The following is a 27,848-nucleotide window of genomic DNA, read 5'->3' as shown; positions in this document are numbered from 1 at the left end:
TAAGGCTGAAGACCAGCTCCAAACAACGAATTAAGAGCTTCCAATTAGAGAGAATGCCCCTGTATGCTTTATTTTATAATCCATTTCGATTTGGCCAACCCAGATAAAAGTATAAGGTCTAGTATAAAACGCCTATATGCTATTGATTTAATTAGTGCTGTTTTCAACTACCTTCGACAGCTTTATCATCATCATCGGAATAATAATTATCGACGCTTTGAGAACTTTCCATAGCTGACAGTCCTACATTTTAATAAATTAATTTTAGTTATGAAACTTTAATATATTGCGTTATTTAGTTTTGTAATATTCTCCAAATTGTTAATGCATTTTAAGGGTATTTTGTATGTTTTATTTATTATTATGCGAATTATTCCATGCACATATGCAAAAATCATCACATTTTCCTTATAATACTATATTTATATATATTTATATTTTCACAATTTTGGAACTGTTTTAGTGCCCTGTAAAAAAAAATCGAGTATTTTATTTCGATCGATAAGTAATTTTTTAATCAGAGGATATATTAATTATAACTTTCCAGTTAAGATTTTCTTTTCAAATAAACATTTACAAATATACAAAACAGGAAATTCAGTTTATATTCTTTATACTGTTTTAGAGCCTTCATTCACTTCTTTATATTTCTTCTTCTTTTCCTTTTTCCTCAATATCTAATTACAACAATTTTTCTAAGCTGCAGTAAAAATTCGGTGGACTGAAGACAATTTCGTCTTTGGGTCTGGAGGATTGGGAGTTCTAAATCTGATTCTATGAAGATCTGCTTTGTATAGGAGGAAGGGGCCGTGGTATACCATGCACGTATTGTGTATCAAATATTCGTTGTACTAAATTCTGGACAATGGTGTATTGGTTCAAGAATCGATTTTTGTCTTCTAACAATGATTTTTTAAAAAAAGAAACAAATTAATTGACCTCGTATAGAAGCAGAATAGATCGTTAACACAAGAAATAAATCGTAACTCAATTTAATTCGTCATTATACCCAAAATTAATTTAGTATAAATAAACTGATTTGTAAGTTGCAAGTAAAGTAATTTGCAATCATTTGAAGCCAGAGTAATGAAATATTTTTTTTATCAATGTTGTTTATTTTAAATATTTTTTTCAAGTAATTCTTAATGCATCATAATTAATCATACCTCAAAATTGTCCTCAAACACATAGCATGGCAGTTCGTATTCGTAAGAAAATTTTTTAAAAAACCACTTTTTATATATTTTACTATTTTATCCTATTCTTGTTAATACCTTTAATAATAGAGTTATGAAATACTTTAGACTGTGTTACGAATTTGAAAAATCTTCTTCAAGCAACTTCAATGGATTTATAATAATTATACATTCAAACATGGTTTATCCATAGAATGAAAATTCTTTTACATAAAGATAAGCGAAAATTAATTGTTACTGTTAATTATTATTTTTTATAATTTTTCACATTTTAAAACAGTTTGATTGCAATATTTTGAATCATCAACCATTTATTAAGTAAGCTTTATTATGCAGCATTTTTATTTAAAATGGTTTCCTTGTGCTTTCATTCTAGTTAATCTATTATTGGTATCCGTTGATTTGCTTTAAAATAAAGATTAAAATATTACAAACAAAAGTGTCACACATATGAAATTATTTTTATTGGAATTTTTATTTGAGCATTTGTTGAATATAAATATAGAAATATTTTTATTTATATTATAATTCTATTTTACAGTCTGAACCATAGGATTTTTTTTATCTTATTTAAATCACAAACGACAAGCTGTAACTCATGCTGACCCAAGTTCAAAGGATCACCCAATGTTACGGTTCGGCGAACTCACGAAATATTATTCGCCTGATGTACCTTTCCGTTGGAAAAAATAACGTCCAGTAAATAACGGTCCGTTACGTTTGGTTGCCATAATTCCTTTATAAAAGTAATGAGAAAAATGAAAAACCAAATCGAAATTATTAGAAAATCTCCCTAATATTCAAATTCAACTAAAAAAATTTTTTTGTAAATTTGCAATATTGAAGTGATTATCATTGTGTAAATTTGTTTCTTCTATTTAAATGGAGAAACTACGAAAACTCTATTGTAAATGACGTAATAAGTTATGACACAACTTTTCTCATTTATAAGCATAATTTCAAATAAAAAATATAAATGGGTTAAATTTGAAAGGTGCGATACAAACAAGCACAATAATTTTCCTGACTGGGATCTGGGACCCGCCACAAGAAGAACGGGAAATATTTAACAATGACAGGACAATGACACATTTTTCATGCAGCCTCCCAAGTTTATGCCCCAAAAGAGATTTTGTTCAAATTCTTAAAATATAGAATTGAAATCTGATTATTTTTACTAATTGAAATCTCATTATATTTCAGCTCAGTTTTATTGTAAAAAATCTTTAATTATTGTAAAAATACTAAATATATATATATATATATAAAAAATACAGCTCAGTTTTATGGTTAAAGAAATCATCTTTAATTACTGTAAATATATTAAATATATTTATATAATATATAATACAGCTCAGTTTTATGGCTAAAAAATCATCTTTAATTACTGTAAAAATATTAAACACATATATATATATATATATATAAAATACAACTCAGTTTTATGGTTAATAATCCTTTTTAATTACTGTAAAAGTATTTTCTGGTGATATTATTAGAAGGACATTTGTTATTGTCTAGGAAATAAAACGTTTTACTATTTGAGCAATTAATAAAGTGGTTTATTTTGAAGAAAGTCAATGATACAAAATAGCTCTGCGGTGAAGGTCTGCCCACACTATGATAAGCTATACGCAAATTTCAAGGCTTTTGAAGTCTGTGGGCATTTCGAGTGGGTTTTGCTAGGGAAGTTTCTTAATTATGTCCACTAGATGTTCATCAAACATATCGAGTGCTCTTTGCCTACGATTAGCGGAAAAATAAGAGCTCTTCTTTATAATGGATTAGCTGTCAGTCTAATTTTCTGAAAACATTTTTATCGACTTACAGGTAGGTTTGACATTTGTTTGAATTATTTCAAGATTTTCTTTGATACATTTTAAATTACTTGGATGTCTTTCAATTTCATCGCTGCTTGTCATCCATGTAAATGATGTTAAGCGTTTGATATAACACTTTGATTTTGTGCTCGATTAGAAAATTCTGCTTCTGACTGTTATTGTAAAAACGTTTAAAAATTAATATATTTTTACTATTCCAGATGTTTTTCATTGCTATTTATCTACACACATTTATTTAACTTGGTTTTTTTATGTTTCTAAAGATGGAATTTTGTGTTTGATTTTCCACTCACTTCCTGATGTGCTTGTGTTTTGAAATCTTTTATATTTGTGTATTTTGTTCATAAAATAATTTTTAATTCCTTCAGAACTTAATTAGTAACTATTGACTAATTTATTTAAATGTTGATTCATTGCAAGATACCCCATTACAATGACTTTCATGATTTAATTATATATTTAATAATGAATTATAAATTAAAGATTGAAAAATAGAAAATAATTAAAATAAAAATTTATTCTTTTTAATGCTCTAATAAAATGAAAATTGAAATTGCTTTAATAAAATAAAATGAAAATGCTCTAATACATAAAATTATTTTAAAAATATTTTTATTAAATTTGTTTAATTGCATTGGTTATCTTATGATTTGCTGGCTTAGATTAATTCAGTTGGGTTATATCTCGTTTTAAACCTATTCGAGAATTGTTTTGTACGAATCTCGTATTTGAATCATAGTCAGGCAATATTTAATTTGAAAAATGACATCAGTTTTATGTCAAAATTCGCTATGTCAAATTCACCAGTTTTGAAATGATATTGAAAATTTATATCATTTGAATTATTCTTTATTAATTCATAAACAGTTTTTATCTTGACAGCATCCAAATATTAAATGTAAAAATTATAGGAATACATTTCTATTGTTTCTGTGTGTATTTGTTAATATGCATTAAAATGAGTGATTTGTAAATTTTTATTTGACGAATTTTAACTGAACCCAATGCTCTACTGTATGTCACATTTCTGTTGAAATGATAATATCGGCGGCACAACACAGTAGATATCGTTCCATATTGTTCGATATTATACGATAATAAGCAATATTACAAAATATTTCAAATATTAATCGATATCATACGGTATTGTGAAATACTTTTATGTGACTGTGAAAATACTGATTTTGCTCCTCAACCCTCTTACAGCTAGCTGTAAGTTGGAAGGAAGAAGTCGCTTCATTGTTAATATATTATTAACTATTAAACAATTACACTATTGTTAATTAGATTAACGTTTACTGTTATTATCCTTTGTTAATGAATGTGCACTTTTTATTCAAAAATGTTCTAACTTTTTTTAATTGTTTGCTGCTTTATAAATAAAGAATTAATAAATTTTTAAATTTTACAGAAAATTTAAATACAAATTATACTGTTATTACTATTTTTCTTCGGTAAAAATTATGCCAATAGCTGAACAGATTTGGTCGATTTCTAGATGTAACATGCGTAAAAAATATTCCGTGACTTTCATAATAATAATTGTAGCAGTAATATTCTACTATTGTTTGTTTTTTTCCTGGAAACAACTGTTTAACAATAATTAATCAATTTCTAACACATTAAACCAATATGAAAACTGCAATGATAATTGATAACAAAATATATAATACCTTATGTTATAGCCATTCTTTTAAAGGGAAATTATTCCAACAAATGAACAAATTGGTAGATTTCAAGAATTAAAATACAACATATTTAAAAAATAATCGGTAGTATTTATTATAATAATAATAATAATAAGTATTGTTCTTGTTTATTTTTTCTTAAAATCAACTGCTTGAAAATAAACTATTTCTAACTTATTTTAACCAAAATAAAAAATAAAAAAACATGAGTGAGTACAACGTGAGAAAATAAGTAATACTTATCTTATGTGATAAAAGTTCTATTATCGCAAAAAAAAGCACGACAGAAAAAATAATATACATTTATCTCAAGTAATAATTTACAATTTAAATTATTTTTGTTTATCCTTAACCATGTGTTGAAATTCCTTCCATCTAAAAATGTATAGATGAAGGGACATGTTAAAATTTGCACTGTTAATTAAATTTTTAAATCCAGTCCTTTTTAGTGGGGTATTGAAATGTTGAATGCGATCTTTAGGTCATTAGCGAACAGCTTCCGAATAGGAGCAGTGAAATCAAAAATGAGCCTATTGATAAAGAAATGTATTACATTAACATACATTTCTCTACAATAATGAATATTCAATAATACCGATTTTAGTATAAAATGTATCGAAAATTCGATTTATTATTTGAATACTGACCGCGTTTACCTATCTCGATGAAACTTCAATATATCTGGAAATTTTTACTGCACCACGCTTGCAAAACATCGCATTTTCTTTTTCCCACGCATCAGGAAACGCCTTATTTTTCCAACCTACGCTTAAACAATCCAGGAATTGATTATTTCATTGATGTCATTTGAGTTTCTGATTATAGAGATAAATGAATAGCCGTAGTGGTGTTTGATGAAACTAGCCGTAATGGTGTTTTCCTTTTATTGAATTCTATTAATCAAAGAAAGTACTTTAGATTAGTCTCGAAGTGTTGTTTTTCAACATTAATATTAAACAAATAATTGCAAGAATAACCCTCAATAGATTTACTTGTTTTCCAAATCTCTTGCAGAATAGAATTAAATGGAAAACTCTATTTCATTTGTCGATCACTTTTATTAGTGATTAGATTTTAACATCTGTTATACCGTATCATTTGATGGAATCGCCCACAAAAGCTAAGTAATACGTATAGCAATATTATACAAAATCGTTAAATCGTTCGATATTTGGAAAACCATTGTCCATTTATAAAATTAGCATGAGTTATATCCGTCTTTAATCTTTTCATTTTCGTTTAGAAGATGAAAATGGATTTTTTAAAAAAATTTCATATAAAGGATTTTTTTTTCAAAATCTTTCAGTTTGCACTGAACAGCCTTGAACCCTACTTTACATTTAATTGGACATTTTTAATACATCATATATCGCAATAATTTCTCTTGCCACTTAGGTACAATCTCAATTATTCAATTATACCTTGCAGTTTTTACTTTTTCCTGCCTTAGGCAACTTTTGTAGTATTTGAATCTCTTTAAAATACTTTAAAAGTTTGGAAATGTCACATTTATTTTCTTACCAATTTCAAGCGTTTCTTATTTTAAATTGGTTATTAATTTGCATTCTATTAGTGACTCTGTGTAGATTTTTTTAATTTATTGTTTTACAGTTTAATAAAAGGAAAGAACGCAAGTAGAACCCATATTTTTAATGGTAATGTGGGAGTAAGAAATATCTGCTTTTAAGTCCTAATAATTGGCACCAATAGACGAATTCTTTGGGAAACATGGTGCATCTAAATAAATCCTCTAACCAAACCTGCTGAAATGCTGCATTTAACAGTTACCATAACAGTTATGGCAAAGTGTACAAACTTACTAAACTTTACTTATTTCATATCTGTTGAGACAGAATTTTGTGATCAACTTTGTTACTCCCTTTATGATGTAGCTGAGTCTTCCAATTATACAATTTTAATGTTTTAGAACAAAATTCTCTGCCAATCGATTAGTTCAATTAAATTTTGTTCCCATGCCAGTAACGCCATTCAATAGTGAATTTGTAAAAAAAAAAAAAATCAAAATTACATAATAAGGAATTCTGTATTAAAGATCAAAAAGTAAAAAATAATTTAAATGATGAAATCAAGTTTTCCGTATATTGGTAAAAATGTGTTTTTAATATTTCTTTGTATTAAATGCATTTTGTTATTTAACCTTAATACTTGGTAGATTACAGTTAGCAATATATTTTATTTGCATTGACTTTTAATTAAATTTTCTTTTTATTGATACATTAGTTTGTGGATAAAAAACAAAACTAATGGAATTTCAAAAGTTCATTTTTTTCAAAATGCTTCCCCAATTTTGCACCAGAATGTAATGATAAATGGAAATGGAGTCCATACTGTACCTCTAAAAAATTTCATTTAATCTTGCTGGAACGTGATTATGGATGTTACATTCCATGTTGATTGAAGCAAAATAGACAACAAATATAAATCTGAGCGGGAATATTAACCTTTTTGGCGACATACAATCACAAGTAGGGAGAAAACAATAACAGAGTCTACAAAACTAAAAGCTCGTTAAGAATTTTTCGGATAAATATTGATATTTGATGCAATTTTTAAGAAAATATTCATTAAGAGAAAATTACTTGGTAAAAAAATTTCAGTATTTCACAGTGACGTTAAATGAAATATTCTTTTTAAACAGTATCAGGTCTCATTTTAAGAATAAGCTGCCTGATTTTTTGTAGTAGTGTTTCTTCTTTTCCGAGGATTATATTTTAACTACTAACCAAAAATTTTTTTATCCCCAACTACGCATTAGTTTCCAGTTCTTAAAATGAAGTTGTCCGTGATATCTCTTTGCCGATTCTTGTTTCTGTGGTTTTTCTCCTTATTCTTCTAACACTGGGAATTTCATTTGGACAAAGAAAAAAATGATTATCTCAGCGTCTGCAATAACGCTTTTAAGCAACTTCTCTTTGAAATTACTTCCGATAGATAAGAAAAGAAGTGTTATAAGGAGATAAGAATCCTGTTTTACTTGTTTTTAATAGAGGCTGTTTACAGCTCCAGCAAAATAAGATCTCAGGACGTATCCTCGCCGGTTTTCAGTTTGCCCCGTCGACCGTGATCTTTTATCTCGGAAAATCCGTTGGAAATCTCTTGAGTAGGATGCAAAGAGATTGATATTCGCTCTCATATTGTTAAAATAACAATGGATTTTATGAGTTGACCTGGAGAATGGTATTGCAAACAACCGTGAAACAGTAAAAAAAGTCGATCTACTTAGAAGGCGAATGTGTAACAGAAGTCAAAAAGGAAGGACAATGTTAGCCTAAAAATGTTATATTTATATTTTTATTTAATATATATTTTTTATAATATATATATTTTAATTAAAGCATTTGTGTTTAAATACAAACTCTTTTTATAATATTCACTTTGCAAACTTTTTTTTTTCTTCCAGATTTTGTGTTACGGCTTTAAAATTTACTATGCTAGTTATATTATGCATGGGATTATTTCGCAAAATGAAAAGAAAAAAAAATGCCTCCATTTAAGTGAAATGCTGGTACCCTGCATAAAAAGGGGGGGGCTGTATTTATTTCATTATATTTTATTAATATTACGTAACTGACATTAACTTGTAAATAATATACATATATATTACTTAAAATCATCGCAACTACACACACAAAAACAACAAACGTTTCTTCTTTCTTTTCAAAGAAGAATTTCGTGACATTTTGTTTCATTCGATTATTTAGAGGGTTTATTTTTAGAAAGCAAGTGCTAAAGACGTACGGAGGATTCATTAAAAGTACTTGGTGTGTTTATCTGTTTTATATAGAAGATCCACCATTTTTTCATATAATGATCCACAATCCATCCAATTATTTCATGTTAAAAAGGGATTACTAAGTTCTTTCCTTCGTAATCATTTAAATAGTGCAGTTTGTTTCTCAAACTTTTCACTTAAACCAAACTTAATGTCTTTTGATGTGAGCTGAGCCCCAAATTTTAAACCCAATGCTTTATACAATATATTCGAATTTAATATAGATTACTATTTTATTCGCTTCTATCTGGAGCAGAACAATAGGTTTTGAATAGCAAATAGTTGCAAAATGAGTCAATATTCTTTACTGGCCTAAAAAATGAAATAAATAAATACTCTTTGGACTGATTTTATAATTTCGAAATCTCGGGAAAAAGTGTTCGAGTGTTTTCCGGACATTTAGAACCATGCTCGGATAACAATAGTAAGGCTCGACTTTTACCCAGCCCTTCCAAGTTTCGCACCATATCAACATGTGGATTTTTGACTTAAGGCAATAGCATTAATGTGTACCATGCCCATATTTACGTGAATCTAAGATGGGAACGAATATTGAATTCGCGATCCTCCTACCTAGAAATGCAACCTTTACTATCAGGTCATCTTGACCCCATGCATAAGAGACGGATGACTCTGTTAATCACTTTATTCATGGGTGATCATCAAAAAAAAAAAAGAAAAAAAGAAAAAAAGAATTTCAATACCTACTATCTTTTAATCCACAAGCCAATGCTCTGCCTTCAAGACATGCTACAATCCTCATTGTATACTCGGATCTAAAATTTATCTAATGATCTGAACTTAATCGATCGCCCTTCGCATGCATGCAATTGATTTTATTAACTTTTCTTTTAAACTGGCATTGCCTTTACAATTACTTCAAAGAGATATAACAATGAAAAGAAATTAAATTTATATGAATTAAAAATTTGTGGTAGTACATAAAGAATAATATTTGTCTTTAATTTTTCATGTACGATGAAAAGAAGATCTCGGGTGCAAAGAGAAAGTACTGTAATCGTCAAAAAATTTGAACTTGGGATTTTGACGAATTTTTGATGTCTGTCTGTCTGTGAACTCGATAACTAAAAATGTGGAACCAAATCCGTCAGGGAGTTGACCGCCTGTCAATCGGTACTTTCACAATCTCTTAAATGAAATAATTAAAAAAAGGACTTAAATATATGAAATTTAGCACATAGTTTACAATTATAGCCCTTTGTCAAATTTTGGTTTCTGTTAGTCGGACAAAAAAGCCGTCTAAAATGCACATTTACGGTGTACTGGTGTTTGTGTATAATTGCATCCCAGAGATTAATCGCCAAAAATCTTAAGCTATTAGTCTCCTTGATTACTATTGATCGCAATGCATGCAGTTAGTATTACACAAGTACATTTATTAAAGAATATGCAGGAAAGTTTCGGGGAGACCATTCTTGCTGGTTTTTATGGCATAGCTACTAAGAAAATAAAAAATGGATCTTATGTCGGTCTCATGAATTTTAATTAATTGTAAGATGCATTTCCTTCTCCTCATCTCCATTTTTCATTGTAGCTTAGCTATACATTTATTCCTTAAACCTTGAAAATGATCTACCGCATTTGCTAAACAAATCTTCTCCTGATCTTTAGGGAGGAGTAATTTGTTGTTTTCCTAGTATTCATGAGTAGGTGGATAGCAGGGAAAATTTATTCCTTGTCACTTTTTATAATTCTAGAGAAATTTGTAATTTCATCAGAATTGGCACGCCGATTGAAAGAATATTCTTTTAAGGTTTATGCTATTCTCTCCCAAGGACTTTTGATTAATGTGGAAATTTTCATCAGATGACATTCGATGTATTGGTCAGAAACATCACATTTTGTAATATAATCAAATATGAACTTATGGAAAAGGGAAAACCCTGAACTGCCAGAAGGCAAAATCCCATTGTTTTTAAGATTCATTATCCAGAAGAATCTGACCTGCTAACTTAAGGATAAATCAGTACTGTTTTCCTTGATAAAAGAAGATATTGAAAACGCCCTTCCTCACGAAACCATTTGCATTGTATTCGATGTTTTCTTGATTATATCTTTGCGTTCATCTATATGAAGAAAAACGACTGGAAATAGAATTTGAAATCTAAAATTACAATTTTCTTTGAGTAATGCATATAAAATCTTGAATATTTTTTTTTTAAATTTTGATTGATATGTGTTTTCATTGTACTCTCAACTGAACATTTTTTTCATTGGCGCAGAATTTTACAAGATTATGAAGATATAAAATTTGAGTATTAACCACTAGTTATATTTTCAGTGTTTATCTCTACTTACAATAATATCGAATGTGTGTCTGTGTGTATTTTGGGAACTCCACAGAATAGACTATTAGACATAAACCTAGGAAATTGGGGAAAGTGTAATTTAGAGCCGATTTTTTAAAATTCTCACTAGAATTTTAATTAATTAAAATTGAAGCAAAATTTTGGCCCCTCTCTTATGTAACTTTCATAAATAATATCACATAAAAATAATTTTTGCATCTCCTTAAAATTTCTCCAAATTTTTTTTAATACAACCAATTTTCAACTATTTTTAATAAATTATCAAAAATAATCTATACTTAATGCAACAATACTTTTCATTATTGACAGCTATTATAATATCCTAATAAATTTCACTTTTCTTTTTTATTTAGGTCAATTTTTTTGTGAAATCTGGAAACAAAGTACTCTAAGATAGTAATTATTTTAGGGAATACATCTAATAAGCTCAAAGATAATGGTTACTAAATATTTATCGCCATATTTTATTTGAAATAATATTCTGTAAAAATTCTCGATAAGGAACGTTTGTGTAGTTAATGAACAGAGCAAATGCAAGGCTAATGAAAAATAGGAGTTAATTATCTGCCACAATTTGAAGTTAAAAATAACCTTGTTAATAAAATCATGAATATCAAATTATGCATAAAAGTGTCGATTGAAATTAAAACCCGTATTTTCGGTGAATTCCGAAGATTCTCATTATGCACATATATATTGTAAAATTAAATACAAATATATTGATATTAAACAATATTCGCAATATTGTATAAGATTGTTGAATATTGAATAATATAATATTGAACAATATTCTGCAACAGGCTGTGCTACCTGGGCCAGGCTGGTCACTGAAGAAGGTTATGAACATCTTTATCTATTGTTAGATTTATCTCGCCTCTCTGCAGTAAAAGAATTAATTTTGTGTGTGAATGATTTTTATATCGTTAAAAGACTTGATTCGTTGTTTTCTTTTATAGGGAGCTTCCAGATTTCTAACCCAAGCAGCGAAGATTCTCGTTATAATAATCATGGAGAATGCGATTCTGGTCTCACTGATGACCAGCGCAGTAGCAGCAGCACTGCAGAAGAATGTGATATAGAGGATGATACAGACAGTGCTAAAGGTTCATTGCCTCTGCAAGATTCCAGCACAGAATCACCTACTTACAACGACCGAGCGAACATGTTCCAAAACGTCGAGTACCATAAATTGAATAAGCGACATTATCCTTCCAAAAGGATTATTGAGGACTATGAGAAACCGAAACTAAAAGGTAAAGATGTTGAAACTGTTCCAAATATACCTCAAAATGGTACAGATTCAGACGACTTGAGACAAGTGAGAAATGTTTCAAGCGCATGGGACCCAGTGAGTAATTTAATTTTTTCAGTTTTATAATTGTTTTGTTGTTAATTTCCTTTTATCGGATAATTTAACCGTTTAGGGCTTTTGAGCAGTGATTCGCAGTTCCACAAGACTCTTCGTCATATGACCTTATATCTGGTTATCTTATAGATGTGATATTTAGTAACCAAACCGACTTTACCAAAATGATCATAAAATTGATTTAATTTTCAATAATTTAATCGAACACTGGAATGAATTGTTGACACCCGCACTGGCCAGTGAAAAATCTTAATGTAATAATTTATTGACTAAATCTTACTACTACTCATCACTTACACTCAATTGTCCTATTTTATATATGTATTCTGACGAAATGCACGACACAAGGCCTAAGTAATTTTTATGTTACCGACAACGTACGAAACACCGGCACTTTATAGAATACATAGGAACTTTATAGAATGCCGGACTTTTTTTATAATACTTAGGCATTCTATAAAATTACAGATGTAATTTAGACTAAGTATGAAAAATATATATCTAGTTTAATTCAGTCCATTAGCTTTAGTAACATATGCCTCCAAATTATTTTATAGCCATCTTGTATATATATTTATTATCTCATTATTTTTAGTGTGTGTGTGTGTAATGATATTTTAAACTCTTAATTTAATCCAAATTAATTTCCAAAACTTTACCTTAATTTATAGCCCATCGTGAATTTATTCTAAAATATTCTCTTATTTCTTGATCCAATTCCACTTTCGGTCTAATTAATCCCTTTGTAAAAATAATGCGCCATCGGAACTACGTTTCAAATGAGAGTGATACTTCTGTACCCTTCAAAAGATGTCAAAGGTCACACGTGTATTGAATTGGCGCCTAGCCAGAAATCTTATGTTATATAAGATTAGTGATCATTAGCCCTTTTTGCCTTCTGCTTTGTACCACGCTGCGTCTTCTTGTATATAATTATGCTTGCCACTCGTAAGAGAATAAAATGAAATTAGAAATACCAAGCCTCTTCACTGCTTCGAACCTGCATTCTACTTAAAACCAAAATGTGTTACATATATATATTGATAGTTGATTTTAATAATACTCCCAATTATTGTCAAAATCGGCTATCATTATTTATAATAGGATAATTATGAAGAGTCATTAAAAATATTAAGGAGTGAATTTAAAAATTTTTAACATTTTGGATTTATATTAATTTTGCAGATCACTTGACATTTAAACCAAAATTCCTCTTATTCGGATTTATCTGCATTACCTAGATGGTTTTGTGAGTTTCTAAAGAACAATAATGAATGAATCAAAATGCATATCTAAATTACCTTATAAAAGTGCACATCCCTTATAGTTAGTGATGGCATCATCTTAAAATTAACTATCTATGAAGAGCATGCATGATAAGTTGGGTGACAGTGATTCTCAAAATGTGGGAATGAATCATGCGGGGGCTCACAAATATAAAAATAAAAAACAAAGGCTTTGAATAACTTATTATTGAAACTATTCAATGAGCTATCTGTTACTGCAAAAATTAAATACCAAGCAAAAATAGATAAAGTATAAATAAAAAGTCGCTCAGAATTCCAATGTTGATTGGAATGAAATTAGTTTTTAGAAAGGTGTATGAAATTCATTTTCTTATTACAATGAATGTCATTTTTGTTTTTCTAATATTCTATAGTTATGTTACAGTTATATAAAATCATTTGATTAAATCATGTCTTTTCATTCAATTTTAGAAAAAATTGCTCGAAGTTTTGTATAGGCTAGATACTACTGTCGAGGTAAGCACAGAGAAGTTATTAAAAAATTTTCTTTAACTTTATCTAAATTTATTATAACACTTTCATTTAACTTTCCTTCTGTTTATATATAGCCTGCAAAGAAAGAAACGAGGTACATAAATAAAGAAGGGTATTTGGAAAAATTACCCTCTGGCAGGAAGAAAGCAACATACTGGAACCCTTGGAAAACTAAATACATTAAATTAAAAGATGGGTTTCTTCAATGTTTTGATGTAAGTATTTTTAAACTAGCGGTGCTATGTGTTGCTGCAATAAACTCTTATCACTTGTCGGAAAGAGTTATATATGTTTTCATATTGGTGTGAGGAGGCAGTTTGAATAATACGAAGTTCAAGTATCATCATCACAATATAACAATAGTTTATTCCACCTATATTATCATGGCATTTCTGCTTATCTAATCCTCCATAAACAACAGATGTTTAATGAGGGAGTGGGGAATAACGATTAAAATTCAAAAATGTTTGCATACAATAATTCAGTGTTGGAATAATAATGGAATAATCGAATTCCACCGAGGTTCAGTCACTGATGAACACTGTTAATAGAATCTTTTATATTTGTAATATATGTTTATCCAAATATAAGTTTCGTATTCCTATCTTTTCCTATGGGAATTTTCAAACAACATACTTTATTCTAAATTGGGATTTCAATCAGAAAATATGATGGAAAAAAAAGTTAGTGAACCCGTAAAGGTTATAATAATTTGTTTTGGACGTGAAAGCAAATGGCACTTTTAATTGCTGAAAATGATTATTAAAACAATCATAAAAAATGGCTAAAGATGAAAATAAAGAATGCAAGCAAGAATTATGCTGATGAATATTTGATTTGAATCCGCCATGCCAAGTCGCCTCCATGCAGTTCTTTACATTCGAATGAAAACCCGGACAGTTTCGGAACAAATACCCGCACCATGGACTGAAATGAAATCGTTTGAATTGATTAATTATCTGCTGTTAATAATTTAATTTAAAATTTATAAAATGAAATTGGACGCTTTCCGAAAGTCTTTCAATAATAGTGTGTTTTGTGATAATTTAACAGTAAAAAAAACTCATTGGTAGAAAAAGAGCAGCATTTAGTAAAATGATAACCCTTTCATTTTTGCTTCTGCTACAATCGAACTTCACACACACACACACACACACACACACACACACACACACACACACACACACACACACACACACACACACACACACACACACACACACACACACACACACACACACACACACATATTTCAAAATTCAAAATAGCAAACTCTACAATGCACAAAAAAAAAAAAAAAAAAAGCACTTTGTGAATTTAGCAGCAGTTAAAATGCGAGTGAAGTTCGCCAATGCAGAAATGTTGTTTTTCTTCAGCTTTGTAACATAAAGGCGGTCATCCACACCAATAGAGTAGAGGAACTTCATGCCATTCCATTTTTTTCTAGACCGATTATTTACAAACATTCCAAGCAAGCTTTATTCTAATTCCCTCTGCTCCATAAGGTCTCTTCTGTAACCCCTACCTCACCGCATTAATTTATCGCTTATTCCAAATGGCTTGATGGATAATTCAACGGGTTGAATATCTAAACTTTGCCAATTCGGACCGATCTTCACCTGGTAATCGCTTTAATGCGGATCGCTAGGATTTGTGTGGCGTGAATAGCCGGCTTTAAGTTGCTGAAATTGTCACATCTATGAAGATTGCATAATGTTAGTAATAATGAGTTAGACTCGATAAACAAACAAAGCGATTTTCATGGACTTATCCATAAATAAAAATACTTGCCCTGATTATTATGTACTCTGTAATTTTATGTTTCCATTACCCTAATATTTTTCATTACTTCAACAATTAAAAACAAATTGCAAGGAAAACATATTGGTTTCATCTGATGCTAATGAAATTTTCTTTAAATACTGTGTTTTGAGACAAGAAATATATAGACGTTTAAGACGTTTATTTCAACTGAGAAGTTCTATGGTTAGAAAAGCAAATTATAATTTTTTAATTAATTATAAATGTTTCCATCGCTTATTTTGAATTTTCACAGCAAATCATACTTTTTAAATGTGAATAAAAATCATTTTTAATCATTTATAATAATTAAAAAATCATTAATTTTGAATTTGCACAAATTGGTAATAATTTTTTTTTAAATTATCGAAATATTTAGCTTATATATATATTTAATTTTCTAAAATATTACAATGTTATCTTAAAGTAATCCATCTAAGTTTTAAAAAGCATACCTATAAAAGTAGTATATGATTATATAGATCAAAAATCAGGGTTAAGTATTTATGAATGGAAAGAAATAACGATTATTTAGAATACATATTCTTCGAAACTTCATATTTTTCAAATCAAGTTTTTAAATCTGTAGATTATAAAGCTAAGCTTTTAAAATGTATCATAATTGCCAAATAATTTCATCAAATGTATAAATAACAAATAAATTATCAGATTAACTTAAGAAGTGCGTATAATGAAGCATATTTCGATTGTTAACATTGTTAAAAGGATTTTTCCTTAAAATATATGAGACTTCAGTTCCATCGAAATTAATTAATATTTCAAACTGTTTATGCTAGATGGATTCTAGAAACGTTTCTGTTCGAAGTGCGCGCGTTCCTGTATTCAGTTTGTTGGCAAAATTGTTTGCAAAACTTTCAAAGTATTCGTGTTCATTTAAATGCACTTCTATATAACACCATCTTTCAATTTTTGGCAAAAAAAAAAAAAAAAAAAAAAAAAAGAGTTCAAAAGTTATTTGCAAAAGAACAACTTTGCTGTTACTTCGTTAAGTATAAATAAAAGAAAGTTCACTGTTTATAGATACAAACATTTTATATGTATATATATTTCGTATCAGTTGAAAAAGAAAAACCCGCTGACTTTACTTAGAATTTTTCAGCGATCAAACTCAAACTTGACTCAAGTAAGAGTGTGTTAGACAGAATCAAAATAGTGTGTATCAACGTGGCTAGTGGATGTTTACACGTTTGATTTTACTCAGTATTGATGTTTACTATTTTTAGAAGTAGTGCTTGAGTCAAAAGTACGCTTTTTAAATGAATTATGAATGTATGCAGAAGGTCATTCTGAAACATGGCAAAAAACATCATTAACATTGAATACAATCATACAACCTTATTTTTAATATCTTTCAATGATAGAAAATTGTGAATTCAGTGTGGACAATTGCTGGCTGAGGTTGTGTATTGACAAGTAAGATTAATAGCTTATTGTTGCAGATAATAAAATTCCGGCTTATAATACTATCCTGTTTTTAATTCATACATTAAATTAATGATTGAAAACAGATTATGTATTGTGCTAAGGAAAATAAAAGTTCTTCTTAAATTCCACCATCATCTAATATCGGATAGTATCAACAATTCTCTTTTTTATAGCTTTCTATCTAATAAATGTTTCATTTGAAATATTATTCGTCAACCGCTATATATCCCGGAACTCAATAAAATTCTGTATTAATGCAGTGAAAATCTTAAAAAGGATCGTGAAAAATGAAACTCCTAAACCATTATAACAGCAGAATAATTATTTTTTGAACATGGAATGCCATAGGGACTAGTACTTGTAATGCACTCCATTAATCAAGTACTCAATAAAAAAATGCAAATGTAATGAAAATGTTGATTGAGATGACTCTTAAAAAGTTACTAAGTTGAATTGCTTATATTTTCCACAGAATAATCGCTCAGAAAAACCTTCAATGACATTACAACTGATGGGAGGTCGTATTGATACTCTCGAAAATAAAATGCTGGGAGTTGATGATCAAGTAAGTATATAAATGTTTTTTTTTTTCTATATTTGTATTTAGAAAGTCATACATAATTAGCGAATTAAAAATATAGATATTAATTATTGGAAGAAAGGGACTCCATCCAATTAAACAGTTTCGACGACCTCCCTGTAACCCCGCGAAAGATGTAAAAATTGTATTTAGTGACTTCTTATATAAGATGTATCACATATTGCATTAAAAAAAAGACAAAAGAAAAAAAGAAAGAAAAGAAAAATCACGAATTCTCTTTCTTTCAGATCTCTGAAGATCTGGTATTTGTAATAGAACCATAACAACAACCAAAAAAAAAAAAACTATGTAACAGCTATTCCCTCCCTTGCCTAAGCATCAAATGAAAAAGGAATGAGTTTACCCCTGTATATTAGAGTCATCACTGCTACCTTTATATAAAACGGCTCCGACTTAAGTCATCCTGTAGTAGATACGTCCCATCATCAAAATGGTAGTAATTACTGTTGCCCTAGAGGAAGCAATAAATAGTCTTATGTATCTGGCTACTTCACATTCAAATGCCTTCTCTAGGGATATAAGGTAACGAAATCAATCAAGACACACGAAGATAATGGATAAACCGATCGCCTTAGATAACAATCAGGTCCCCTTAAGAGCGTTTTATGCCCCGAATCCTCACAAAAAATATACCTCAAGTCATCGAGCAAGGTACCGCTATTCCAGAGGCGGCTGCAGAGATTTGCCAACGGGGAGGCAAGACAAAGCCGACAGGGGGGGGGGGGGCAAGCGTAGTATCTCTCATTTAGCTTCAAAATAACTCATAAAAATTAATTTTACATTTAATTAGAGAAAATCAAGTATTATTTAACTCCTTTTTTTTTATTCAAATGCTGATCCTTTCTTACATTGTTAAAACTTTACAAAGGAATTTGTAAAAAATGTTCTCAGTTTCTTTTAATGACCATAAAAAATTGTCAATATTTGAATCTATTTCTTTATGAGACTGTTGAGATTTAATTTCTCTGAGATCTAAAATTGGAAAAAAAATATATTCCTTTCTAGATTGTAGTATATAGATAGAAAACAGATTGCGCCAGAATGAAGTATCATGCTAAATGAACAAGTGCATGCTCTTATTTATATCAGAAGATATATAAAATAAATGTTCAAAGAAAAAGTTTTATGAAAGAAATTTTTTCAGAAATCTAAAATAATAAATAAAAAATATTCTTTGTTTTCACCAAAAGTCGGTTTTTCAGCGTAGTTCCCCCTACCTAAAATATTTGCAACAACGAGCAGGAATTCAGATATGTTTCGAATCCGAGGATTTTAGTGCGCAACGAAAATACAACAAATTACATTTAATGCAAAAAAAAATTTACTGTAGTTCTGACACGATCAATATAAAATGCGTAAAAGATACAATGATGCCCTTTCTTAAGAATACTGGGGAAAATATTTTGTAAATATATGTACAAACTTACTATTTTATGTAAGATATGAAAAATATTCTCTTGAAAAATGTTCTACTTAAACATTAGATCTCCCATGTATTTATTTTTCAATATATATTTAGACTTAAAAAACCAGGAATTTTATTAAGAAGCAATTAGATCTTGAATATGAATTCCCCTATCTTCATTTTTAAGCATGCGTTCTTATGGTTTTCTTTTTTAATTCAAAGTTATTGCAAGATAATATTTCCCTCCCAAAAAGTGAGTTTTATCCCCTCAATTGCATGCATTGGTTTTTCTTAACATCTTCGTATACAATGACGAGTCAGATTCGGTATAGAATTACTAAATTTTTAACTTTAAATCTGCAATTAAGGGAAAGTATTAAGTAATTTAAAATGCAAAAATCACTTGAGAACGCATCATGACCTCAAATGCCCTTATATTATTCTAGGGATTAAAATAACAATAATTATCCCAAGTAAGATCTACTATCTAATAAGGAATTAAAGTAAATTCGTATGTCAAGGGGTAAATGTGTTATATATGAATATTCTATGAATAACAATTTTAATCATCCTTTTATCAAGATATCTTTATATAAAGTCTATTAAAAATTTAGAAACATCTGAAATCATATAGTTTTTGCTGTGAATAGTAATTGAAAGAAGAAAAAAAAAAAAAAAAAAAAACGATATGTTCCCCGATTATATAGTCATAATATTGAATCATTTAGGAAGTAATTTATTTAACAAATTTAGTGCATACTTGGTTAAACTCTTTTAGTATAACTAAAAAGCTATCATACCACAATTTTTTTTGTCGTCAATTGTAGTCGGTAATACATCTTAAGTGTAAGTAGTGTAATTGTAGCTTGATAATACAAAAGAAAATATATATTTTACTGTAAATAAACTTAATTTGCAATTGTACAATTTGCTTACTTCAGTAATTTATAATGAAGCCACATAATTTCGCTACAGTACAGTAACATTTTTTAGCATGTATATGCACAATGTGTCAAAAAAAAGTATTGATGAAACCTTTAATTAGATTTTAGTAAAGCAATTCTCATAGTAAAATTAATAAAATAAATTTACCAATTCGTTATCGATGAAGTAAGTATTAGATGAATAAGACCACGATTAACTTTAGAACTTGAATTTGAATTATGTAAAACAATTCTATCGTTCTATTCATGAATAATATAAAATCTTCAATTTCTCTAATAATTCTACTGGCAGGGAATCGAAGTGCTCGATGAAAATATTTTTTTTTCCCATAATCTATGATAAAATCTTAGACGAAGGGAAAAAGATTAGTCGAGAAAAATGTGACGTCTTATTCACTTGCCAGCTTATTCATTATTCTGCTAAATATAATATAAAGTATATGCTGAATGAACATTATAACATTTAAATCAGATGACTGAGAATTTGGACTTAACGTCATCGACATCCATCGCATTGAAGTCTTGGTCGACCGATCAAAACTTTTTGGCAAAATATGATATATTTTATGTCTTATTCACATGTCATCTTGTCAGTTATATTGCCAAAAGTAGTGAAAATTAAAAGCTTGATAAATGACATTTGAATCAAATGTCTGAAGATCTGCAGGTATAGTCTTTGACATTCGTCACATTCAGTTCACAGTCGGCTGCCTTAAAATTGTCGGCAGAATGGGATATTTTATTCAGTCGGATATATTGCCAGATCTAGAGCAAATTATAAGTTAAATGAACGACATTTCAATAAAATGTCTGAAAGTCTGCAGACTTAACGTCTTCGACACTCACCGCATTAAATTCATAGTCGGCCGATCAAAAATTGCCAACAAAATGAGCCTATCACCTTGTCGATATCGCATTCACTTGTTAGCTTATCTGTTATATGTCAAAAGTAGTACAAATTATAAGCTGAACGAACGACATTTGAAACAGATGTCTGAAAATCTGTGAACTTAACATCTTCGACATCCATTCCATTCAATTCTTAGTTGGTCTATCAAAAATTGTCCGCAAAATACATCATATTTTCGACCTATCACTCTATCGATTATTTTGCCAAATATAGTCAAAACACCTTAATCGTTACTTGGATATTTCGACTATTTACAATATATTAACTTCAAGGCTGTTTTTAAATAATCATATTCGTTAATGCGCATCTCTCTACAACTATCCTGAAGTGGTATAAACACTTCAAGACGAAACTCTGAATTTCTCGCCGACGGGGGGCAAGACGCTGCCGACAGGGGGCAATTGCCCCCCTGCTACCGCCGCCTCTGCGTCTTATTCAGCATCTTCATCATTATTGTGCCTCAAGGTGAACCAAGAACCTGCTTATTTTTTCAATTTCCCATTCTCGAACTCCATGCATCTCCTTTCCCTCCCCTATAAGTAGTAAAGTAATAAAAAAAAGCTTCTAGAAGCTACATTCAAGGTATCCTGGAAAAAGTTTTCTTTGACTATAGATAATGATCCTAAATCGATTAATAACCAACAACATTGAGGTCGAAGAAACTTTCATTACGCCTTCCTCTTTCACATTCTTCATATATTTTTGGACAACTATAAATACATTCAACTTATCCAAAAATCCTTCATTACAATTTTTTGAAAATTAATTAAATGCGAATTTATTTTTATTTATAATCAATTAGTTCTTCATTCTTGTGCACGTGTTAATTTTTTTTAAAATTCTTAAAGATCAACAATTGAGAAATTCTCAAAAACTATCGTAGAAGGATTTACCTAATCTCAGCATGATTTTCTTATTTATGTGAAAAGAACCGAGAAAAAAAAATGTTTTATTAACTTCACTTGTTCACTTTATTTTGTTCTATTAATTAATTTGTTCAGGTTAAAATGATATACTTTTTAACTTGATGTCTGTTATATTTTTGATGATTCGTTCAATTTATTCCTACAAATTATAGAGGACATTTAAAACTTAATTCTACAAATTAAAAAAAAATACCTATACAAATTTAAAACCCTATATAGTCATTACATATAATTGCAGATATTCTTTTTCTTTTTTTGTCAATATGCCCTATCCATAGAGAAGTAAAAATATACTCCCGAAAAAACATCAAAATTTCATTCTTTTTCCTTTCCGAAGACCAATCCCTCCTCCAGCTGGTTAGCCGGGATATTACTTATATCTAAAAATTTAACAGAAATTAAATATAATTTCATTTCCATGACTCCGTCAAACTGCCAGACATTTAGGCGGTGCTATTTTAGATGTCTTACATATGTTCGGTTCATTATATACTTGAACCTTTTTACTGAAGATTAGTTCCAAGTTGTCATAGTGTTATTAAAAAAAAGTAAATGTCTAGTTCATCGGTCTTCAAACTTTCGTGACTTCATTTTCATAATGTGACTTCATTCATAATGAGACTTCATTTTTTTATTGACTTCATTTTGTAAACTATCCAGATATTAAATCGAATCCTTCTTTAGCTTTCAACAATAGTAAAAAAACACTCGATTAAATATTTGATGAAACAGTGAAAACGCTTTGAATCTCGGGACAACAATACAATCTATTATTAAAAATTATTAAAAAAAATATTTTTTTAAAAAAATTGCCAAATATATAGAAAAAATTTGCACGAATATTAAATTAGTATCACTGAATGGATAATTTTTTGATGAAGTAAAAATCATTTTTATGCTATAAAAATTTCAAGGGTTATGGTGAAAAAATACCTTCAAAATTTTGCTTAATTTATTATTATAAAGTTCTAGTTAAAATTTCAAAAAAAAAAAAAAAAAATGCTCCTAAGTACACAGTCCCTCCCTCCATAGTATATATGTACCAAGATTCGTAGCTCTAGCCCAAACGGTTTGGCTTAAACAGCGCTAATACACATACACATTCATCTTTATTGTTAGTACGGATGATAGAAAAATAGATAATCCTATGGACGATCAAAAGGGAGCAAAAATGTTATCTTCCCATTTATTGAAAAGAGGGGATGTCCCAATATACTAAAGATTATTTTTTGAAACCTCAATCTCCTATAATTTAAAAGTTGATATTAAAAGTATTATATATACAGAATAATAGCTTAGATTTAAAAATATATATATATATTTACTTCATGTGATTTTTTTTTCCTTAACATTATGTTTTTTTTTAATTATCAGAAAGGGCACTACGTAGTATTAAGATGTTCCGATGATGATGAAACTGAGTCATGGGAAAATGCTTTACGTAGTCAGTGTGCTGAAGATTTTGTCAATGCCTATACTAGTCCTTGTCTTCGTCCATTACCTATAAATAAGGTAAGTTACTGAATTCTGCTTTGCTGATTATAATAATTTATTAAATTCTAGTTAAATAAAAATGTTTGTCATTTAAATAAATTTTGTCTGTTTCAACAGAATGTTATCATCATAGATCTTGGTAGCTGTTCGATTCGAGCTGGAATTTTAATGGCACAACGTAAGTATATTTTTAATTATAATTTATAATTTTGCTGACCACTTCAGTTTGATAAATAACAGAAAAATTATATCGATAATTACATTCTATAATATTAATTGAACAGTTAAAATGGATGTTTTTTGCAATCCTATTCAATGTATACCTTAATAAATTCCATAATCCATCATTAAATTTTCATTTGTTTTTGTTTTTTTATGTGAGCATAAAATTCAGTTTTCTTATTTAATAAGAATTTTTTCTCTCTTGCAGCTACTCTCCCTAAATTATTTATTCCAACAGTTTGTGCATCCAGCAGATCGAGGTAAAAACTTGTCAATTTATATACTGAAATTTGTGAACAGAAATTAAAATTTTACCTTTAAAAAGCTGCAATTTTGAACTTCGAGCTTTTATTTTAAAACCATTTGCCATATTCAATGCTAGATGAAGATTTTATCATTGAAAAGAGATATAAATTACTTATATCAATATTATATAGATGTTCAGCTACTGTAAAAAGATAGTCTTTTATTTCAGAAACATTAACATTACAAAATTGTAACATTAGAATGAATGAAGATAATATAAATTCTTCACACAAGACATATTAAATGTACTAGTCTTTAATTTCAAAACTATTTAAACTGTTAATTGAAATAAGATTTGTGTTATCTTATTATAAAAGAAACATTTTGCTACATGTTCCATATACCATAATTACATTTTAATCGTCTTTAAAATATTTCTGCTATAATGAAATTTAATTTCAAAATGTATAATTTTTATGTTTGATGCCAGTATTATTCATGAATTTATTTATGTTTCAAATTGTTTATATTTTCGGAGGTAAGTATTATTTTGATCAATTAATAGCGTCTTTTTATACTTACTGGAGAGATATTTTTTATTAGGTAAGTAGTTTTTATAAATTTTTTTGGAATATCTGTACTATTAATGTTTTGCAAAATTTACTGAGGGGATGTATGAAAAGGTAAGTACTTATATTTAAGTGTAGTGTAATTGTTTTTGTAATACCTTGTTATATTTATTTAATTTGTGCTTTTAATATTACAGCAACAAAAAAATCTTTGGAATAGATGCTCTGAAACCTGCTAACCGGAAAGATTCTCAATTAACATTTCCATTACATCCATCTGCGAAAGTAACTAAGGTATTTGTCTAATTATTTTTCAACTTTTTCAGCTATGCTTGAAATAATAGGCCTTACAATGAAAAACGTGAAATCCATTATTTAGTGAGCGAAAAAACTGTCCGAGTAATTTTGACAAATAACTATTTTTCCATCTATTTTAGATACTACAAAACATTCTTCCATATGGAACAATATATTCATCTTTCTTTAAAACTGTTGCATATTACTGCTTAAAAACTGCTGCAATATATTTTACTATTTCTATAATTTTTTTTTCTGTCGAAAATAGTCTTCAGGTTATAATTTTGAAACTTATGTATTATTAAACAATGATGGTAAATGTAATCTGATAAATCTGTAATTTATTAAAGCCACTAATTAAGAAATTCTCACTTTGAAAGATATAAAAATTAAGAGGCTTACAAATTTCTGCAGCAGAATTGTAACTTATACTTTTCGAAGTATTTCATTTTAATATACAATCTCAAGAAATATTTTCTTTTTAATTATTATTTTATTTTTATTTGAAAAATTACAATATCTTTTCGCTCAATTTTTATTTAATGAATTATTATAATGGTCAAGCATACTCGTATTATTTTTTATTTACATTAATATTATTTTTGTTGTATTAATTAATATAATTAATATATTTATATTGTATTAATTATATTAATTTTTTATACACCTACAGTATAGCATTGATGTTTCTATCCTACCGGACTTATTGAAGTACATATTTCAAGAATTAAATGTTTACCCAGAAGATTATAAGGTAAATTTTTCAATTCCTTTACATTTCAGTTCTTTTTCGTATTAAAAAATATATAAATAAATATTATGTTTTGACTTAGATTAGTTAAAAGTATAATTTAATGCTGAAAAAATGAAAATTAAAAAAAAAACTAGAATAATCTATATAAAATATTTGAAAACTGGTTGTAAATATTGAAGTATGAAACAAGAAATAAGTAACGTTTGATTATAATTTTATGTGTGTTCAGTGGATGTAGGGGTGACTTTGTTTAGCAAAGACAGAGTTTTGTTAGTATCATTGCACTCATAAGTGCGTTGTTACCGAGATTAAAGTATTATACAAAATTATTATCATCTGATTATCAGAATTTGTCAATTTGAAATACAAAATCGGATTAGATAGTGTAGGTGTTTTAATACCAAACATACTGAAGAATACTGGTTTTTCATGAGGGAAGCTTATTATGTCTTTCAACTGAAAGGTAGAACAAAACAGAAAAATTTATTTTCCTATGTATTTAGCGATTTCTTTTAAGAAAAATTGCTAATACTTGTACTTTTAACCCTGAGTTGATTTTAAATTTTATTTTCATTTTTATAAGAAATCTGTTAACTTATTCATATTTTTGATACTGTTGCTCTTCAGATTTATTTTTGGTAGTGATAAATATATTAAATATAAAAAATGCATTAAAAATGAAATTTTAAAAAAGTGTTTCCTCTAATTATTTTTTCTATTTTTATTCGTATTTTTATTTCACAATTTTAATTTATTTTAATTAATACAGAAAATAATGTTTGCTTTCTTCAGATACAACTGAGTATGCCTCGAAATTTAAGTCTTCAGACAAAATTAAAAATAGCTCGCTTGCTACTTGATGACTTCAGAGTTAAAGGAATCAATCTAACCCATCAAGCCATACTTTCTCTTCATGCTTACAATTCGAAATCAGGAATCATCGTAGATATTGGAGATCGATTAGATGTAATACCAATTATTGAAGGTAAGAAATTTCATATCTTGTCATTTATTTAAATTTCTTTTTTTGAATTAAATTTAAAAAATTGTGTAAAATAAAAAAATAAAAAATATCGAAAGGAAAGTACACTGATTTTCGTAAATTTGGAGAAATGATAAATAAAGAATAATCCAGAAGGCTGAAAGTTGATTGTTGTGGAACTGAAACAAAGTATTCAACCCACAGTACAGAATTAAGTGGCGTGAAAATTAAATAGCAAATACTTTTTTTTTTTTTTTTGCTTTTTTTTTTTTTTTTTTTTAGAGAATAGTATATGCTTGAAACTGATAAATTGATTTTTTTTTGGCACTGGAAAACTAATTTTAATATACATCGTGAATTTCTATGAATGTAGCAAAATGGAATGTTCATACCAATTACTCGGATTATAAATTCAGTAGAAAGCGAGAGCCAATGTGGTAGATTTAGGTATTTTACGGCCCTAGGCATTCCACATTAAAAGGCCATTCTTTTAATAAGACGGTCGATTTAGTTATACATTTTTAACATTGATTCATTTTAGGTTCATAGTTTTTTTTTTATTTTATAACTTTGTAAATATATATTTACTTTTATTTATCGATTATGGCTCATTGAATCATCAATAGAAATTGACTGGCATCAATATTTGCACGCTATATTACTGAAGCAAATATTAAGGTTTTTTAAAAATATTTTAATAACCAAGTAAATGTTATGAAGCATATAAGAACCCTACCAATTATATTTGATGAAATGTCAGCATTATCCTAATATCTTATCTGCATAGAATTTGTATTTTTCATAAATTTATTTATTTGGCAACTAGAAAGTTGATCTGCTTGCGGCCCTCTTTTAACCTATAAGTCCTATATAGCTGCATAGTAGAAATTCCGCCCCTGGCTCTAGCAAAGCAAGGTAAAGGTCTGAAGCAGAGAACTATGAAAGACAAAGTTTCATTCCAGACTAATCCAAACATGTATTCCAGTTTTGTGCCAAACACATAGGATCGATTCAGATTGGGTTAGGTACTCCATGCACTGAACTGTTTATTACTGAAGATAATCTTTCACGACATGAGCCCTGTGTGGTCTAGCACTAACATTTTGTTGGATGGATTTATCATTTACTTTTCCGATATGAAAGCACACATGAACATAAAAGATGTTGTTTCCGTTAATTTCACTGATTAGGATTCCAGGTAGATTTGGAGGTATGTGTGCTCTCACAAAGTGACCCAAAATAGTTAGTTCTCTCCGG

The 27,848-nt window shown here is 28.5% G+C and overlaps 1 protein-coding gene across 7 annotated transcripts in view; it reads left to right on the top strand.

The window, feature by feature from the left end:
* Positions 1-27,848, top strand: part of LOC129960605 (uncharacterized) — a 238,245-nt gene that overhangs the window by 203,429 nt on the left and 6,968 nt on the right. For all 7 annotated transcript variants that reach the window (XM_056074115.1, XM_056074116.1, XM_056074117.1 and 4 more), the window contains 10 exons: positions 11,805-12,196; positions 13,933-13,977; positions 14,070-14,210; positions 17,714-17,806; positions 23,402-23,539; positions 23,639-23,699; positions 23,952-24,003; positions 24,756-24,852; positions 25,529-25,609; positions 26,402-26,594. In XM_056074115.1, the coding sequence (XP_055930090.1) occupies positions 11,805-12,196; positions 13,933-13,977; positions 14,070-14,210; positions 17,714-17,806; positions 23,402-23,539; positions 23,639-23,699; positions 23,952-24,003; positions 24,756-24,852; positions 25,529-25,609; positions 26,402-26,594 (1,293 nt within the window). The remainder of the gene's footprint in view (positions 1-11,804; positions 12,197-13,932; positions 13,978-14,069; positions 14,211-17,713; positions 17,807-23,401; positions 23,540-23,638; positions 23,700-23,951; positions 24,004-24,755; positions 24,853-25,528; positions 25,610-26,401; positions 26,595-27,848) is intronic.

Source organism: Argiope bruennichi, chromosome X2, assembly GCF_947563725.1.
Source record: "Argiope bruennichi chromosome X2, qqArgBrue1.1, whole genome shotgun sequence".
NCBI lineage: Eukaryota > Metazoa > Arthropoda > Arachnida > Araneae > Araneidae > Argiope > Argiope bruennichi.
This window is presented reverse-complemented; position numbering and strand designations above follow the sequence as displayed.